The 19327-nt window shown below is 24.7% G+C and overlaps 1 protein-coding gene across 3 annotated transcripts; it reads right to left on the reverse strand.

Moving 5' to 3' along the window:
- Positions 1–1482: 1482 nt before the first annotated feature.
- LOC112683539 (serine/threonine-protein kinase 11-interacting protein) lies at positions 1483–17910 on the reverse strand. 3 transcript variants are annotated; one of them, XM_025554604.1, is made up of 20 exons: positions 17644–17910; positions 13569–14210; positions 11494–11687; positions 11327–11429; positions 11154–11258; positions 10929–11092; positions 10680–10851; positions 10492–10567; positions 8202–8376; positions 7495–7618; positions 5963–6112; positions 5797–5902; positions 4678–4751; positions 3789–3860; positions 3529–3683; positions 3367–3470; positions 2867–3033; positions 2630–2782; positions 2381–2529; positions 1483–2303 (listed from the first exon to the last, which is right to left on the reverse strand). In XM_025554604.1, the coding sequence occupies exons 2-20, from the start codon at positions 14206–14208 to the stop codon at positions 2109–2111; spliced, it is 3078 nt and encodes a 1025-aa protein (XP_025410389.1). In that variant the 5' UTR covers positions 14209–14210; positions 17644–17910; the 3' UTR covers positions 1483–2108. The 3 variants fall into 3 exon arrangements, with proteins under 3 accessions (XP_025410389.1, XP_025410388.1, XP_025410387.1); XM_025554603.1 differs by lacking the exon at positions 17644–17910 and adding an exon at positions 17515–17583 and having other exon boundaries at positions 5963–6109; XM_025554602.1 differs by lacking the exon at positions 17644–17910 and adding an exon at positions 17515–17582.
- Positions 17911–19327: the final 1417 nt, after the last annotated feature.

A 19327-nucleotide genomic window follows, 5' to 3' on the forward strand; every position in this document is an offset into this window, starting at 1 on the left:
ATTAGTACTAGTAGGTACTAGTAGTACCACAGATTTCAACAGATTTTTCAATTTCAGTAATTTCATGTTTGTTGGTATATTTTACAGTAACGTCTATTTCTAAAAATAATAAATTGTGATAATTTACAAAAATAATAGTTAATATAAGAGTATGACTTCATCTTATTATTAAAAATGTATTACCTGGCGATTGTGCGCTAGAAGATAAATTAGTACTAAACGTACATTTTTTCAAACTACCGTGTAATTTTTTTGTTTCTTGATCTCGTTTATCCTTTATACATTATATCCTATATTCAATATTATATAAATCTTTTTATTCGTATACGCATGAACAACATATAATATATATATATACATAATATATTATATAATTATTTATTTTCGGAATTATATTTGTTTTTTTTGGATAATATATGTTCAACGATTTCAATATCTTCTTCACTGCACTTGACGAAAGGTATCTATAAGAGCTATCATTTTTGGTTCATCCATATTGATGTTACACTATAATATTATAATTTATAATTTAATAACTTCTAAAGTTATAGCTTCAAGGGCAGAAAGTTATATTGATAAAAAAAATTATAATTATGATTTATGTGTACATAAGTTACCACAATAAACTCGTCAAAACTGTATTTCTTATCATTTATTATAATAAAATAATCTGGTCGATAAGATATACTGCCACAAGAGGCTCGTGCGATTATCATTGCACTGGGGACGAAAAACTGGCGTAGTGCATTGACATGAAACATTAAAAAGGACACTCGGTGGCGCACATTAATTTTGCCGATGGAACATAAAAATATGCACTGGTGTAGTCAAGGCAGTTCAGTGAGGTGGAAAACGCTATTAGACTTGTGAAGCTGTCACCGGATCTAATGTTCAATAGTTAATATACACATGGATTTTATATCGATTAATTACATGATATACAACCATAAACATATTAAGATATAGGTATATATATATATCTTAATATGTCTATGTATACAAAACTTCTTATTTGAATGATTAAATATTAGTACAAGAACAATAATTCACAATATTGGAAATTTCCATGATATTACAATACTTTTTTTGAACTTGAGTGCATATAATCCACATCTAAATTAAGATTGCCATAAATTTATAAGGCAAAACCGGGACCAAACAAACACATTATTGATTAATATACTTTTAATATATTGAGAGGACCAGTGATGTATACATGAAGGGGATGTGGGAATCAGATCCTCCCTAGACCTTTTTTTAATTAAAATAAAATAATGTTCTTAGTGTGAGGACATTAGAAACGTAAGAAAAATAATGATTTCTTTGCAAATGATCCTTCCTCCACACAAAAGTTATGTATACGTCACTGAAGAGGACCATTAATGGCCGGCAATAAAATATTTAAAAATATTTTTGTAAAATAAAATACATTATATATTTATATGTGTAAATTACAAATTATGTTTTTATTATATATTGTCAATTGATTACAATTAAAAATGTACTTTGAAATAAAATGGTCGAAATTAAAAATTAAACAATAATACATTTCCTCTAAACGTCTAACCCGGGATATATGGACGTCCTGAAAACATTTTTCGAGACACCGGGACATGAAGTTCAAAACTGGTGACAATCCCAGTTTTCTGGGACTTATGGCAACCCTAATCTTAATTGATGTACTTCTTAGAAATAAAAGTATTTATCTACTTTAGATGTATCACTAGCTGGTGTTGACTAAATGAAACAGGCAGTTAAATTCTATATACAAAAATTACTGTTATGTTCATAAATTTTATATATATATATTATTTTTTATAAACTAATAAAAGTATTAACAAAATATTTAATCGTAATAAATAACAATAATAAAAAATAATTATTCACATTCTATGGACATTAACCTTGTGCCAACAACAATTTTAATAGTTTCAGGAAGCTTGTATGATATGGGCAAGTCTATAGAAGCTATACAGTTTAATAATTCATTATTATTTTTATTTTATTATACAAATAAATGTTGCTTATTTAAAAATATCAAATATTGATTACATATTATGTTTACTGTAATTGGAATCCAGGAAATAATTTGAGCTGTTATAAATCTATTAAACTATTTGATTGATTTGAGTTGAGCAATTTAGTCCAGCAGCTATTTGAATAGCAGAACTTGATTTTTGCTTGGCATTTGTTAGTATTCTTATTGTTTCGCCCATAAGATATTCAGCTTCAATGCTGTTTACAATTAATAACCACGATGTATTATCGTTGAAGTGTAAACCAAGTGTTTCTTCATTTTTATCCTATAAGAAACCATACAGAATAGAGTAATTAAGGAAACGACCATATACATAAGTAATTTTAAATTTGAATATCTTACAATATGATTGAAATTACTCATGTTCTGTACATGAGCCAATGTAGGAAAATGTTCTTCATAAGGTAATAGCCATGTACATTCACCGCTTAATACTACTAATTCATATTCAGTGATCACAACACCTGGTAATTCGATAACCTCTACCAGTCCTAAAGTAAATATATATATCAAAATAAATATAAAACAATAAACATTGTTAAGACCAATGGGATTTCAGGTTAATAAAATAAAATTTTAATATCTAATTACCGTTGTCTGTAACAATTGTTGCACTCTCGCAGAACACAACATGAATAATAGGTAAGTGCAATTCATTTCTATAAAGGATATTGTTCACATATAAATAGGAATTAGTATTAGGAGATGATATCAATACTGCTCGTTGTTCAAATGGTTTAATCTCTGAAATAATGATTTTATTTATAACATACAATTCAATTACATGGTTTAATGAAAATGGTAAAATATTCGTTAATAAATACATACTTTCTAAAAATGCGATTAATCGTGTAGTAATATGCGGCACAAAGAGAACAAATGTATATTTCATATCATTTTCTGGTTGAGTGACACAAATAGCTAAGCCCACATTCCATGGCAGGGTAGCAATTGACTTGACTAGGCTCAATCGATGACTGGACACTTTTTGTAAACTATACAAAAACATTATGCTATTATTATTGCTTTTGCTATGCTTTTGTTCTTCATAATTTTATCTTTTACTCTGTTTATAATATTACATAACTATACTTGCTATTTTCTTAATATATTCTATTACTAATTTATTATTTTACGTATTAATTTTAAGTAAATATAATATAAGAACTGCTCCCCCAGCACAAGCAATGCTTTTAAGGGGTGCTGCAACTAATTAATTTATGTATGTATAAAATGTATCTGATGTTGTTTTGCAAAATAAATATTATTATTATTATTATTATTGAATAAAAATAAACAATAAATCATGAGAAAAAGTTTTTGCTTACAGTTCATCTGGTTGGCCAATGAATTTAAATACATATAATGATCTGTTGGAAATTATCACACATCCATCAAGACGGTTATCAGGACTTGTCATAATACAATTACACTGTTAAATAAAACAATAGTTAATTATAATAATTTTAAAAAACACTCACATAGCATACTCGAAAAACTAGTTTAAATTCTTCGTTTTCTCGGAAATATTTTTGTCGGATATAAAATTTTAATCGTTGGTCAATTGAAGTAAAGTCATTGTACGAAAATTGAATAGGTATATCTGTTACTGATGGAATTCTAGAATCTATATTAATTCCTGTTTCTAAAATTCAAATAAAATATTTTGAATATATTTATTAAATATTTGTACATAATATGGTATAAAAAACACAATACATTATATCATATGTAGCTGTAAGTACAATACCTTTTAATGATGAACTGTCATTGCGTTTTTTCCGACTTTCATAAGCAGTACACACACTATCCGTCATTGATCCTAATATTAATATTAATTTGATTAAAATGAAAAAAAAAAACAAACACAATAAATAAATGTTTCAAAAATTAACTGTTGGGTAGTAAGAAGAGAATTTGGTTAATATTTTTTAAATTGTTTTATTATATATCTAAATTTAAACTTAAGAATTATTTAATTAAATTAAAATAAATCTTATAAAATTATTAAAATGGCAAGCATTATTTTTATAATTATTAAATTCAGATGATACCTGAACCAAATATACAAAATTGATGTTATATATATAAAATACACTAATGACATATTTAAATGTTTTACATATAATTAGTATCAAATGTACATATGAAATAAACTACAAAATTTACGAATTAAAAACTATTTAAATAAATCATTAATATTATGTCATAAAATAAGATTACTTAAATAATTGTAAACAATTTATATACATTTTCATTTTAGTAAATATTTTATAATATAGGATTAACAAAAAATACTTAGTTGATGTTGAAAATACTCATCATGTTAAGTTTATACCTACATAATTAGAAATATGACTAAAATTAACTAAAAATCAACATTGTATTTGTAGTATTTACCATGATAGCTGGTAAATAATGGTAAAATAAAGACTAAATTATAATGAATTTATCAGAAATGCACCAAATAAACTAATTTTAGTGTAAATTTAGTTTTTTCTTTTATACAATAACAATACTAAACAATTTTAGTTATTATTGAAATGTTATTAAAAATAATTAAAATTAATTAACATTTATTAAAATGTTATCAAATGCAGTATAATATAAAACAAATATAGAATGAGTGAAATACAAACCTGAAGAGCTACTTTCTGTCAATGCAGTCCTAACATCAATAGTCAGTTGAGTTTTTTCTGATTTCTTTTCTTTTCTGTAATATAATACAAATGTTAAAGATTCTGGCTCTAGAAGACATTTTTTGTCTTCAAATAAAATATAACTATAATAAGTAATATTGTTCAACTAGATTAACATCAAAAGGGTTTTAGATGATAATTTTAGGAAAGTCTAAATAAAACTAATGAAACATATTTTATTATTTACAATGATAAGCACGTAGAATATAAATATTTAAACATTTGAACATTAATAAGGATCTTTTGTTAACAGATAAAGTAATTATGAGTTCTAATCAAATATAAATTGGATATATTTTTGAGTTTAGTACAGTAGACTATACTACTTTCACTAAATGTTTTTGTCAACATATAAAATAAAAGTAAATATATGTGTATTACTTAAATTGTAGCTTGATGAAAACAGAAATCTAATACATAAAGAAATGTAGATATAGCACGTCATTTAAATTATAAACATCATAAAAATATTGTCTCATCACTTTAATCATGGTTATTGTTTTATCAAAAACTAAAATAGATAAAGAAAAAAAAACAACTTATTTGGTAATTTTAATTGTGAAAATAAAATACATAATTAATGAGAATAAGATAACATTTAATTTAATATTATCTTTTAATTCTATAGGAAGAAAAATAAATAAAATTCTCAAATTTCTAAATGTTTAATTAATTAGAATGTTGAATCTTTGAAAGTTTCTGTTATTCAAATACTTTATGAGTTAATAATATTATTAAAAATAAAAATTATAAATAAAAAATATTTTCATTTTAAATAAGAAACAAATTATAAGATAATCATAGATATGATACACGAGTAATCATGTACAGAATATAAATAAAGAAAAGTTAATATATTTTAAATTTGAAAAAAATCAAATATTTTTTATTTATCTCTTTATTCTATGAAAAAGTTTATCTTATTAAACTAATTTATCTTTATTTCTACACTGCTAGGATTAGCAGTTTTTGAAGGGCCTTAACTAACCTAACTAACCTAACCTAACCTTAATAGAGTTTAATTTATAAATGAATAATTATTTATTAAGATTTACATACGTTGAAATTACTTCAAGAATTTCAACAGAATTTTCGCTAGGGTTACTTATAATTTCTATATCACTATCATTTCTTGATAATTGTTGTTGTTCTGGTTCTTCTGAACCTTAAATGAAAAAATTATTAATATTCAATTATATAATTTAATAAAAATATATGTGCATACTAGATCTTGAATTAACAGGTGTTGAATCATTGGAATTTTCTTCTTCAGCTAAATTTTGTTTCAATTTATTAGCAGATGGGAGAGGTTCTTCTTCCATTTGAACAACAATTGAACTGTTGCAATTAGGGCAATAAATTTTTCTTTTTTCTTCTGGAAAACAATTGATATTTTAAATAATAAAATAAAATATTGTAAATAATACATGATTAATTTTTAATATTTGACATTCTCTTTTACAATTTTTTTTTTATTTAATAAAAAAAAAAATGTGTTAATAATTTTATTACAATATTAATAATTATTATTTTGTCAACCAAAATATGAATCACCCCAATTGACCTTCGTTGGGTCAAACATTTTTACTTGTGATGAAATTATATTGTATGGTTTTTAGTACTGGGTTTACTAGGAAATACTAGGTAAACTGGGTATATAAACAAGTTTTCTCATTGATGGATTCATGAGAATAGTCATCACGATTATAATGTCACGTAATTCTTTTATCAGTAGCCTTGTATCATTATACATGTTGGGAAGGCTCAAGTTTCTTAACAACATGATAGAAATGCCATCAAAATATTGTAAGGTGATATGCCAAAAGAGCTTTGAAAGAATTTGAAAATTCTTAAAGAAAATGCACTTTATCCTTGATATTACACACTGTATTAACATACTATTTTACTTGAATTTTCAGTAAAATTAATAAATTAATTTAATTTACTGTTTAGTTTCTGAGTGACACTATTGCCCTCGAATAAAGACAGTAATAATTGTTTTCCAATACATTTTCAAGACCAAAATAAATTGTTTCCATTAAATGTTCTAATTTATGGATTATTTGATCTAATTTATCAAGTTCAATTAGTTAGTGCTAGGAGGGTAATTTTTCCTTCTCCAAGTTTGAGTAATCAATGCTGAAATTTGTTTTCATAGCTGTCACTCAAATAGGCTAACTAATATGCTCTAATGACATAATATTCACTTATATTCAGCACACGCCAATAAATCAATGCATCAGTCCATTTTAACAAAATTGATTGACATATATTGTTATTTCACATTAAAAAATAATATTAATCACAATCAAATGTAGCCCAAATCATTTAAAAATAATGTAGCTTTCTACTAATGAAATAATTTTCAAAATCAGCAGTATTTATAGAAATTACTTCCAACAAAAAAACTCTCAAGCTAATAAACTATACTTCTTTGTAACATTAGTATAGATAATAAAGTTTATTTAAATATTTTAAACTATTTTTTAAGAGCTAATAAATTATTTATTTTTGAAATGGTTAAATTGTAATAAATCATTACTTTATTTCTCTGTTAAAGTCAATGGCCAAATTTTAGAAAAATTTTAACAACAGTTAATTTTTTATAATGAACATTTTATTAACTAAAAATCCAAATCTAAAAATAAGTATTGTTAAGATTAGATATCATAAATTATAAAATAGAAGAAAAAAAAATCTGAATTATGAAGGATATATTTATTAGTTTGAAATATTTTTTTAACTATCATTACTTACTAAGAATGTGTCTATTATTTTCTTGACAAAATATTGTGGTACATTTAACACATTTAAATACTAATTGGTTCATTTCACTCAATGTTCTTGATTCTAGCTCTGTACAAATAATGCTTATAAATTCCTGAAAGAAAAAATGTAACATGGTATTAAATACAAATGTATACTATTTAGTTAATTAAAATAAGATAAAGTTAGAGATAATCAAAAAATAAATAAAATTTACTAATGTACATTTCTTTGGTAAATATATAACTATATATATATAACAATGTAACTACATACTTTTCAGACTATCTAAGACAAGCCGAAAAAGTATAAATATTTATTAATTATTTTAAATTTTCAAAACATTTTTGTTATATTATTATTTATTTATTATATTTATTTTTATAAAAACATTTGCAATACAGAGTTATTTAAATAGATAAATTGCAATAAATACCATACATATAGGTAATAAAATAATTTATAAAAAATTTAAAATAAAATTGTTCGGTAACTTTTAAATGAAATTTTTGCTGTGCAAAATTTGATAAATTACAAATATTTTAGTAAAAAAAAAACTTAAAACATAAATAATAAATATATATTAATATTTAAAATAATTAAGTAAAAATTTACTTCTAAACTGCTTTGTAAAACTACATACAAATTTAAATAGCAATACAATTCATAATTTTAAAATATGAAGAAAGTTAACATACCCTTGCACTATCATCACTCATTATATAAATTCTTTGATTTAGATTCCTTCGAATGGTCATAAAGTTCATTTGAATTTTAATAGGATCAAAGCTTATTTTCACACAACTTTCTATTGAATTTCGACTCCAGGTAGCAAGCAAATGACCATCAATAGAATTTCTTTCTTTTAACTCTCTGCAATAAATGTATTAGTAATAGTGTATTTTATTATAGTTGTAGATAAGAAAATTTAATTTGTCCAAATGAAAAAGTATATGTGTTTTACAAATTTAAATTTTATCATTATAAAATAACAAAAATCATATTTTCATGTGATATCCATTGGTTAATTTCATGTTCAGAAAAAAAAAATTGCACTTTTAGTGATGAGAAAGTAGTATTGTGTGAAGTACCCATAGGTACCTCAGTCAAAAATAATATTTAATATAAGAGGTATGTACAGAAAGTAAATTCTGTTGGGTAATAAAAATAAGTAAAATATACAAAAAACAATTTATTGAAACGTTAAGTACAAATATTAAACTATTTTTCAATATAGTTTCCACCATTATTTAATAAGCAGCAATATATTTTTAGCTGCAGTATTATTATTTTTTTAGAACAATGTTCACCCACAAGGAACTAATGTGACAAAACAATTTCTTGTAGATTTTGCTTAAGCAGAATGTAATTTCTGGAAGGTCAAAACTTCAACGATGATAACAAGATGAAAGAAGCTGTAAAAACATGGTTGCGATCATAGATAGCATATTTCTATGATAAAGGGATACAAAAACAAAATGCTCTTTATGATAAATGCTTAATCAATGGTGGCAATTATGCCAATTATGCAATATGGTGGCAATTAATAAATGTGTTTATTATTTGTACTTAACATTTCAATAAATTATTTTTTTAAATAAATATATAACTTATTTTTATTGCTATATATATATATAGCACAATTGTCTGCTATTCCGATAATATATGGTTTTGTGGAAAAAACTAGTATAAATGAAATCATAATATTAAAATGGATATACATTTAATAGAATTATGGCTAGCAGATAATAATTTGTTTTAAGTAAAGAAAAATTTTGTATTTAATTTCAATTTTTAATAAAAACAACATTGCCAAAAATAAAATCTATTTATTTATTATGAACCAAGAAGTACTCATTAAATTCAAAAACATTGTAAAAAAATTACAATAAATAAACATACAAAATATTTAGGAATAAAAATGTGTATTAACATACTTTGAAAGAAACATATAAATCAAGTATCAAACAAGATTAGGAAAATATTTTTAATAGGAGATACAACTCTTTACAGTTTATAAAGCCATCACTGAACCTATTACATTATAGAAATCATTGGCTAGGATGGGGCTTATGATTATGTATTAAAATACTACAAATTAAAATTATCTATTAAGAATTGTCTTTTAAAAGGATTTATCAATACACAGTTGACCTTTATAATAATTTCTGTGTACTAACAATTAAAAGTCTAATTTAAAAAGTCACAGTAACTTATAACAAAAAAAAAATTGTAAAACTTTTCTTCTTATAATAATACAAATTTCCAAATAAAACTTTATAAGGGATAGTACTATAACAACTACCAAAATGCAACATATAACTGTAATAACTAAAATAGCAAACATATTTCTAGAAACTATATTAAATTATAATCTAAAACATTTTAATAATGGTACAACATATTGGCTAGATTCATGTTTCACTGATTTAAAATAATATAAGAATAGCATTAAATAGTGTCTATCACATATTAGACATTTTTTTAATACATTTATATTATATACATTTAACTAAGTTTATTTAATTTTTTAGTTTCTACAAATTAATATATCAGTTTTATTGTATTAATTATATATTAAACTATAGGGCCCAGAGGGGCATAGTATTCTTTATATGAAATTAAATAACTAAATCATGTTATTTTTAAAAGTTATAACATTATAATCATATTTCTGAAATTAATATTTATGTTTAAGGTCTAATTAAAAAATAATGATTATGTATAAATAGATTTAGATAAATTATTAGAGTATGTTGTTAAAGAAAATAATATAAGAACAGGTATACTGAAATATATCAAATATAAGCAAATAAACCAAATTATTACATAAAAAAAAAAAAAAATCAAAACAATAAAATACACACATAAAGAATACTTAGTGATCTATAATTTATAAATTGATTAAAAAAAAAAAAAAATAGATTAAATTATATAAATTTACAAAAATGTAAGATAATTATTAACATATTTTGTTAAAATACTAACCTTTCTGTTAAACATAAACAAATATTGGAATATTTTCCAGTCTTTGAATCTATAACTTGAGCCCTCCAATATTTTCCTAAAAATAAAATAATATATTTGAATACATAATTATTGTTTAATGTATAGCTATAATATATAAACCTTACAGAAAAATTTAAAATATTTTATAAATATAAACCTTAGCTAACCTGAAAATGTTATAGGTTTTTCATTTAATTTAGAGTATTCCAGACTTGAACTGTCATGTAATGTCTGTACTGTTTCTGTTTTAACATTCATTTCTTTGTGAGATTCATTACTTAGTACAGAACATTCCTTTTCACCAGTAAAATTATTTGATTCTTCAATAGGTTGTTTTTCCTATATCGCCAAAACAATAAAATCACAAATAGTATTTTATTACATTTATTAATATCAAAAATTAATTAAAACAATACAGTGATTGCTTGAGGAAACAATTCATTTTCCGACTGCTGTTTAATACCCAATATATCTTGAACATAGCTACCAGCATGACTATGTAACCAGTTTTCTTCACCATACATTTCGCGTAAACTTTCTATTTGTTTTTTAGTAGTTAAATGTTCTGACTTCAAAATTTCTATACAAATTTTTTTTGTTTTTATGTAATCATTACTAAAATAGAATTAAATGGATTGAACCTTTTTTTGGGGTAGTTTTTTGGGTAGTTGTTTGAATAACACTATTTTTATCACATATGTGATCTTCAATTATTGGAGATCTTACTTTTTTCGCTTTAACACTTGCTAAACAAAACATAATAACATAAAAACACTGTTAATTCATTACAATTCATTATCAGTAGGTAATTTACTAGGAGACTGTTGGTAATGTAGAAATGACAAATCTAATGATCTAGAAGACTGTCCAGCAAATTTCTTCTCTGATTTTGAAAGAAGTTGATCGTCAAGTTCAAACTTTAACAGAAATAATCATAAACAAAGCACAAAAAATTAAATGAATTATTATACAATTCCTTACAAGTTCAACTGCAGCATTTTCATGAAGATACCTACAAGTTATTTCTCTATGATTCTCTATATAAGCTATAGGATTATGTTCTAAATTTAAATATTTTAAAAAGGCCATATCCCCAACAGCTGATATAGATTCATGACGCACAATCATATTATTTGACAAATCTAATACTTTTAAATTGGCTAACTTAGATAAACCTATAAATATAAAAAATACAATAAATATAAACATTAATATTTCTATACATGTTTAGAACCATTTTAAGAAAATAATACTACAAAATATTTTTAATATAATTAATCTTTAAAATACACATGGAAGGTTTTAAAACCCGTTTGTATTTACTTAATTAAATAACTTTATTAATTTAAAAAGTAAAAAATAAATTATGCAATGTGTTTATAGTGGCGACTAGTAAGGTTCACATAAAGTGGTGCACAAATAATTTGCAAGATACTACCTATGTTAATAGGTAAGAAATTATATTTTAGCTATAGGTATGGGTACATATAATATACTAATCAACGTTCAATTTTCTTAAGTTCTCGAAGCTCTTTGTAATGGTAAAATAAAAATAAATTTGAAAAAAATAACTTATTATGTATGAAATATAAACACAAAATCTTATTCCCATGATCAACGCGATACGCGGAACGATAAAAATTAGTCCTCCAAACAATCATGTGTTACATTTAAAGACATATAGCTAAATTTTGTACGGCCGCCTGAAGCACAACGAACGTGTGTTCCGTTAATTATTTAATAGCTAATACAAGGCTTATTTTTGTGTGTTATAGCACACGTATTGTGTAGTAGCAAAAGACAAGTGTGTCGTAGCAAATTTGTATGTGTGTTGTTGCTTTGGTAAAGAATTAAAAAGCAATCATTTTCGTATTTTGACATAAAAATATTAGACAATATTTTGGTGCTAATTTGGTATGCGCTCTACCGATTTTAGCGTTCTACACTAGGTCTGCGTTCGGTACACGGATATTGGATTGCAATTACTGTATATGTGTTATCTGCCTAGGTTTTATTTATTATATTGGGTATTTCTTTCAACTGTTAATAATGTTGATAATTTTTATCACTATTGCTGGCGACTTTACCATCAAGACAGTCCGAACCTTTTTTTTCGCCAAGTTAGAAGACTTTCAGATAGTGAATAGAGATCGTTTTTGATATAACTCAGTCAAAATTACACATATCGACTCAGACACATTTCGTTAGAACCCAAACCGAATCATAAATAACAATATAAAATATAAAATAACTGACTCAGTCACTTGTCTATAAAGAATCATCAATAAAATAATATAAAAAATATAAATATAAAATAAAACCCAGTCAAAATAATCTATGTAGACTGTAGAGCACATACCGAATCAGAAACTTATTGGTAGAACGCATACCGAATTAGCACCAATATTTTTATCAAGCTATTATTTTCATTAATATTATTTAGAATAATAAAAATGTTTAATAAATGAGATTTTGATATAGATAATCTTATAATTTAATTAATGTAATCTACTTTTTAACTCCTTGTGGGTCATCTATTTTACTCTTTGTCCCTTACCTTCTTATGGGGGGAAATTTATAGGAATTAAAGGAGGGCTGACATTTTAAACGATACACCAAGTCATGATAGGCTTTGCCATATATTACCATACAAAATGTCAAAACATGTGAGAAGATATGAGTTTTTTTTTAGGGGGGAACCTCTTTATTAATTATGTAATGTTCAATAGCAAAAATAATAAAAAATAACCTTTGCGCTAATAGACACGCTTCTTAACAAGACAAGCTGTGAAACTGTGAAAACTTTTTTTAAATAAATATTTTTGTTAATTATAGACAATCAGTTTAATAGTTGATTATAATTTACTATAGGAATCTAATAAATTTTTATACATTAATCATAATCATAATCATATCTATACTTTAGTTAATCTAATTAAATTTGGTAGAATGTTGATTCTATTAAAGAAAAATATAAATGATTAATTTCTTATTCTTAACTAAAAATGTTTTTTCATATGTATTTTAAAAAGTTTAGTAAATTAAGACAAAATTACCTGTTAAATTATTTATGCAGTTATAGCTCAATATTAAAACGGTCAAATTTCTAGCACCATAATCACTTAATATAGGCACTCGTGTTAGTCTATTTATGCTCAAATTTAAAAAATCCAAGCACTCCAACTTTTCTATGTTTTCAAGGTCTACTAACAAGTTTCTCGGAGCTTCCAAATATGTAAGAGTAGGCGCAAGTAATATTGACTCATCTAATACTCCAAGATGACCACCTCTTAATGCTAAATATTGTAGATTAGCCCATTTTCGTTTTAACAATGTAGCTAAAGATTTGATTGGACCATGTATTATAAGAAATTTTATTTTCTCATAATTTAAACCTATCAGCCATTCTACATCTATATCATGAAGTTCTAAATAAATTAAACTTTGAAAAGGGGTAAGATTAATATGTGCCTGGAGATCCAAATTGAATGATTTTAATAATTTTAATTTGGCTGTTTTTTTTAAAATTTCAGATAAATAGTGATGATTTATATTATGATCCGTATGAAGAGATGGTAATACTCTTGTAATAATGGTGTGTAGAACTTCTATATCCAGTGTTAACTTTTCATGACCAGTGACCAAATATTCTCCACTACGTTTTAACTGATGAATCAATCTATTAATGTCTTCCATTACTAAAACAAAAATATTAATATTTAAAATTTTGAAAATAAAGTAAAAATACTAACATTTGTTGACAATTTTTATACTAATAATTTAAATAGTCCAGTTGCTCTTTGAATAGTAATTTTTGAAATAATAACTATCAATTATAATAACTAGGGAACGGATTTATATGTAAATACATATTTTTATTAAAAAGAGATATTTAAGATTCGATAAGAAATGTTCACGATTTAAATCATTCCTATTAATATGATGCTACTTTTATTTTATATATTTCACTAATTTGTAAATATTTTTAAACATATTTTATCATTTCATCATTCACACGTCTTCTTCGTACAAAAGTACAAGAAATTATTTCAAATGTAGATTCAGTAACTTCTATCGCTATTGGAAAAGCTCAAAATATTATGCAAAATGAAATTTTAAAAACTAATTTAATTTTCATCTCAGTGAATTTTAGTTTTATTGCACATACATTTACAAAATTAGAAACAAAAATATGTTCTTAAATGAAAGTATGCAAATTGTCGAATCAACGATTGCAAAAAGAAAACTCGTAAGCGGATCAATAGGAGATATAAAAAAGAAAATTCATGCTGTTACAAAAAAAAATTCCAGGCTATAATGATTTTTAATCAATCAATGACATAATGAGTGGCAGACACCTAATATGGAATTATCTCCTTCTGATATTATGAGCTTCAATTAAGCTTTAATCAACTGATGTAGGTTGATGTGGAACGATCATTTAGCAGTTTTAAAAATATTTTCAGATCTAATAGGCGACACTTAATATTTGATAATTTAAAAGATATTGTAATAATTCAATGCAACAAATCATTTTGATAATTTAATAATTATAATTTTTTTTTTTTTTTAATTAAATTTTTTTCCTACATGTTTGGATGTTTTTAGCACATATTTTATAAATTATACTTACATACATATGTACATATTTCTGTATTTTTATTACATATAAATCCATTCCCTAATAATAACATAATTAACATACTTTAGATCATTTAATAATTAAAGTAATCAAAGATTAGATTCACATCACTTAGTTTAAAATTTAATTAGTTTTATAATAAATATTTACATTTGAATAGTATTTTATTGAACTTTATTTTTTATGATCAATTTGAACTATTGGTTACTAGATTTTGACTATTATAGAGACATTAAGAGGCATAAGACCAAGAGTATATAAAGTATACAGTATTTAGTATCAGTGGCGTAGCCAAGGGGGAGGGAGGTGTTAAGGGGGCTATAGCCCCCCCATGGGCCGTGTTTATATGTATATTGTATCTATGTACTAGACTAGTATACTACTATTTTTATTTAAGTATTCTAAACCTTTGGTATAAATTAAATTTTGACGATAAACGAATAACAGGTGTTTGTCTTTGGAATAGATATTACAGATTACTAATACTTCTAGTTTCTACCACGATTATCACTATCTTTTTGATGGTTATCATGCAAGGTTGTGGCGAATCACTATCAAATATTTAATGACGTTGTCAACATGGGAAAAAATGTTATTATTGAAATAAAAATGCCACGAATATGTAAAAGGCAAACTCAGAGAGAAAACTTTATTTCTGAAAATCCAGAAATATATTTTAAATGTTATACTTTTATTCCTTTTCTTGAATATTTAATAGAATCAATGGATGCTCGTTTTAATTAAAGGCTTATTGTTGTTATGCCACCAGAAGGACTTATTCCGGCTAATTTAAATATGTATGACGATGAAAATATTATTAAAGCTGCTAAAATGTATGCCCAAGATCTCTATGATGATACCTCATCTACAATCAGAGCTGAGGTATTCATACGGAGGCAACAATGGAGTCAAAATACTATTCCAAAACCGAATTCTGCTGTTGATTCACTCTCTCATTGCACCAATCTTCAACCTAACATTAAAATACTTTTACAATTATTTGCCACGTTACCAGTTGCCTCTTCCACTCCGGAAAGAATGTTTTCTGCACTTAATCACTTAAAATATTATTTAAGAAGCACCATGTCAGAAAACAGACTGAATGGGTTAGCTATGGCTAATATAAATAAAAATTCGATGAAAGTGAAATAATAACTGAATTTGCCAGAAATTTGCCTAAGAGAATGCAGCTGTCAAAGTGGAGCAAGTGACTAAACACTGAAACCAAAATTATTATTATTATTATAAATTATATATTAATAAATATTTTTAAAACTATACTAAAATGCTTGAATTACATTTAAAAACTTGGTGGTAGATGGTGGGGGGAGGTTAAGGGTGAATTATCATATCCTCTCTTACCTTACTTATCCAAAAAAGTGATTAGCCCCTCCCATTAAAAAATCCTGGCTACGCCACTGCTTAGTATATAAAAATGTATTGAACTATTAAACTACTAAAAAATGTATAAATACATATCTAAACTAACTGATCTCATTTTATGTATTAAAATAATTGAAATTAATAAAATAAGTATCCGTCACAATAGAATTAATTATACTCAAAATACAAAAATTCTATGGTGTTATTTTAATAAGTGTCCCAAACTGTAAAATTAAACACTAAACAAAAAATAAAAAATAAATTTTATTTTCTAATTACAGGTAGTTTCTACAGTGTTTTATTTTCATAAAAATAATATTGTATTAATTTACAAATTATATTAATATTTTGGTTATTAAATGGTACTCTAGTAAACAATATTGTAGCAAATAGTTTTTTTTTCTCTTTTAGATCACATATCATGAAGTTTCTAGAAATATTAATAGTAAAGCATGAAAAAACTATCATTTTATTAGTTAAATATAAAAATATGTTATTGTACTTCCATTTATGAATTGTTTTTCATGTAAAATAGACAATTGCACTTGATTAAGTTACTCAGTTCCAGTAGTATATGAAGTTTTGCTAACTTTTCAGGCAAATGTTAAATAACTCACCCTTTTAACAAATAAAGTTAAAAAAAAAATTAAATAAATATGTTTAAAGTAAAACTTTATAATTTACTTCCCAGACAAAAGCACAGTTTTTCATATTCTAGCTATACCACTAGGCTCAAAAGATCTTAATTAAATCAACTGGCTACACACATAAATAAAATATTCATGACAATATAATACAAATATTTTTATAAAAACAAGCAAATAATACTGTGGTAATAGTTTAAACTTAATTAAACACTACATTTTTTTAAAACAATTGTTATTATTTTTTCTTCTTTTATGCAGATAGAATAATTTTATTTGTTAACTAACTCATATTACAAGCAAAAAAAAAAAATTAAAATAATACTTCAATACCCTGCATTCTTCTTGTTCCAAGTAAGTATTATTCAAAAACAATAAGTATAAATATACTTGTTTTAAGAGATATTAAGAAATTAATAAATAAATAGACAATAAACTCAAAGTGATTAATGCAGTACTCACAATACGATATTCGTCAATAACAACAACAAAGGGTTTTTGTTTTTGAAATGCGATCTTCGTCTCTTTATTCGTATTAAAACGATTTAAATACTTTCATTTTTTCAAAGTGCATTCGTCTAGATCTATTGACTGATTAGAAGCACAGGGGGAGATTATATTATTAAATTAAACATTAATAAGTTAAATAATGAGCGAAATTATTTAGGAACGACTTTTAATTGGTAAGAAGTTTTAACGATCGTTATCACTGAATGGCGAAGTATAAATAATAAGTTCAAAGGTTGATAATATGATAACGTTTATGATAATAAACATATGTCGTAGAAATGTGTATCAGACGTGATCCTATCACAAGAAACAAGACGGTCTGCACAGAATGAAAATGATACTGCAGTAACGACAAGCCGGCCTAATAGCTGTATATTCCATAGACATAATATATTATATCTATGGTATATTCCATGTATTATACTATTTTTATATATCTATGGGTTGCATTTAGTTCCGGGTTTAGAGGGGGCAGTGGTTATGCTTGTCTTAGCTGTTGGTAAAAAAGTATTCTTAAGTTCATGAAAAATAAGTCATGAACATATTCCTGATGTTGAGTAGTAACGTAACGGAAAGTAATACGTTACTGTTAAGCCGTTATTTTTATAGTAATGAATTGCGTCATTTCTAAGGGCGTATTTGAGGGGAACGAAGGGGCATTCACCCCTCCATGGCTCGAATTTTTGTTGAATATAATACATTGATTTACTTAAAAAATGTAATGTATAAATAATTAAGAATATAAATTAATAGTCTATTAATATAACAGAAACATGAGCTGTAGGCAATAAACTAAAAATTATTTTTAAGTTTTTATTGAAGAAAAATTAGTTTCGTCCCCTCCATGGTTTCAACTCAAATATGCCCTTGGTCATTTCATTAACATTTTTAGTATGCAACCAAAATGTAATGGAAATTATTTTGTATAAATAATTTATCTGATATAATGCGTAGGGACGACGCTAGTTTACGAGATCCAGTACAGTATACTATTAAGAGGCTCTTTGGATTGTGAAAAGATTATTTCTAACTAGGAAAGATGATGTCGATAAACTTCCGATAGTAATGTTTTGATGGAAATAAACAGTGTCCCTTTCATAAAATCGGGAACGGGTAAAGACCAAGCTTTAGTAAGGAGCATAAATTCTTTTAAAACAAAAGCATGAAAAGGATCTTCTCTATTTACCTTGTAGACACCATGTATTTGAAATCATTCTTATTTTATAAAAATATAGCTCAATCTACTGGCCCTAATACAAATTTATTAAACAAATGTTAGCAAAATTGGTCACAGACTAAGAATATAAAACCAGGTATTAAGGATAAAAATGTAACTAGAAATTAAATTATATAACAGAAGATATTATTAAATATTGTAATGCAATAATAGCCAATAATTTAACTAAGATTACAACGAATTATTAAATTTATCAATTATATTTTTGGGTGGTAAATCTTATTATAGTAATTATTTTCGAACTCCAGGTATCTTTCATTATGCACGATGGATGGCGAAAACAATATACAGCTTGAAAATATTTTTGTAACAAGACTTTCATTAAACATCCGACAAAATTTGGAGTCCGCAATGTTTGTATTTTTCTTGTACTGGTTTTTATTAAATTTTAGTTTTCTG

This window comes from Sipha flava, unplaced genomic scaffold (assembly GCF_003268045.1).
Source record: "Sipha flava isolate LNK unplaced genomic scaffold, YSA_version1 229_pilon_pilon, whole genome shotgun sequence".
Classification (NCBI taxonomy): Eukaryota; Metazoa; Arthropoda; class Insecta; order Hemiptera; family Aphididae; genus Sipha; species Sipha flava.

Bases quoted from the DNA above. Each gene is read 5' to 3' on its own strand.
- LOC112683539 (XM_025554602.1), bottom strand. The intron at 3,471-3,528 runs GTATGCTATGTG...TTTATTTAACAG, and splicing joins AATTTAAACTAGTTTTTCGA to TGTAATTGTATTATGACAAG. The intron at 3,034-3,366 runs GTAAGCAAAAAC...GTTTTTGTATAG, and splicing joins ATTGGCCAACCAGATGAACT to TTTACAAAAAGTGTCCAGTC.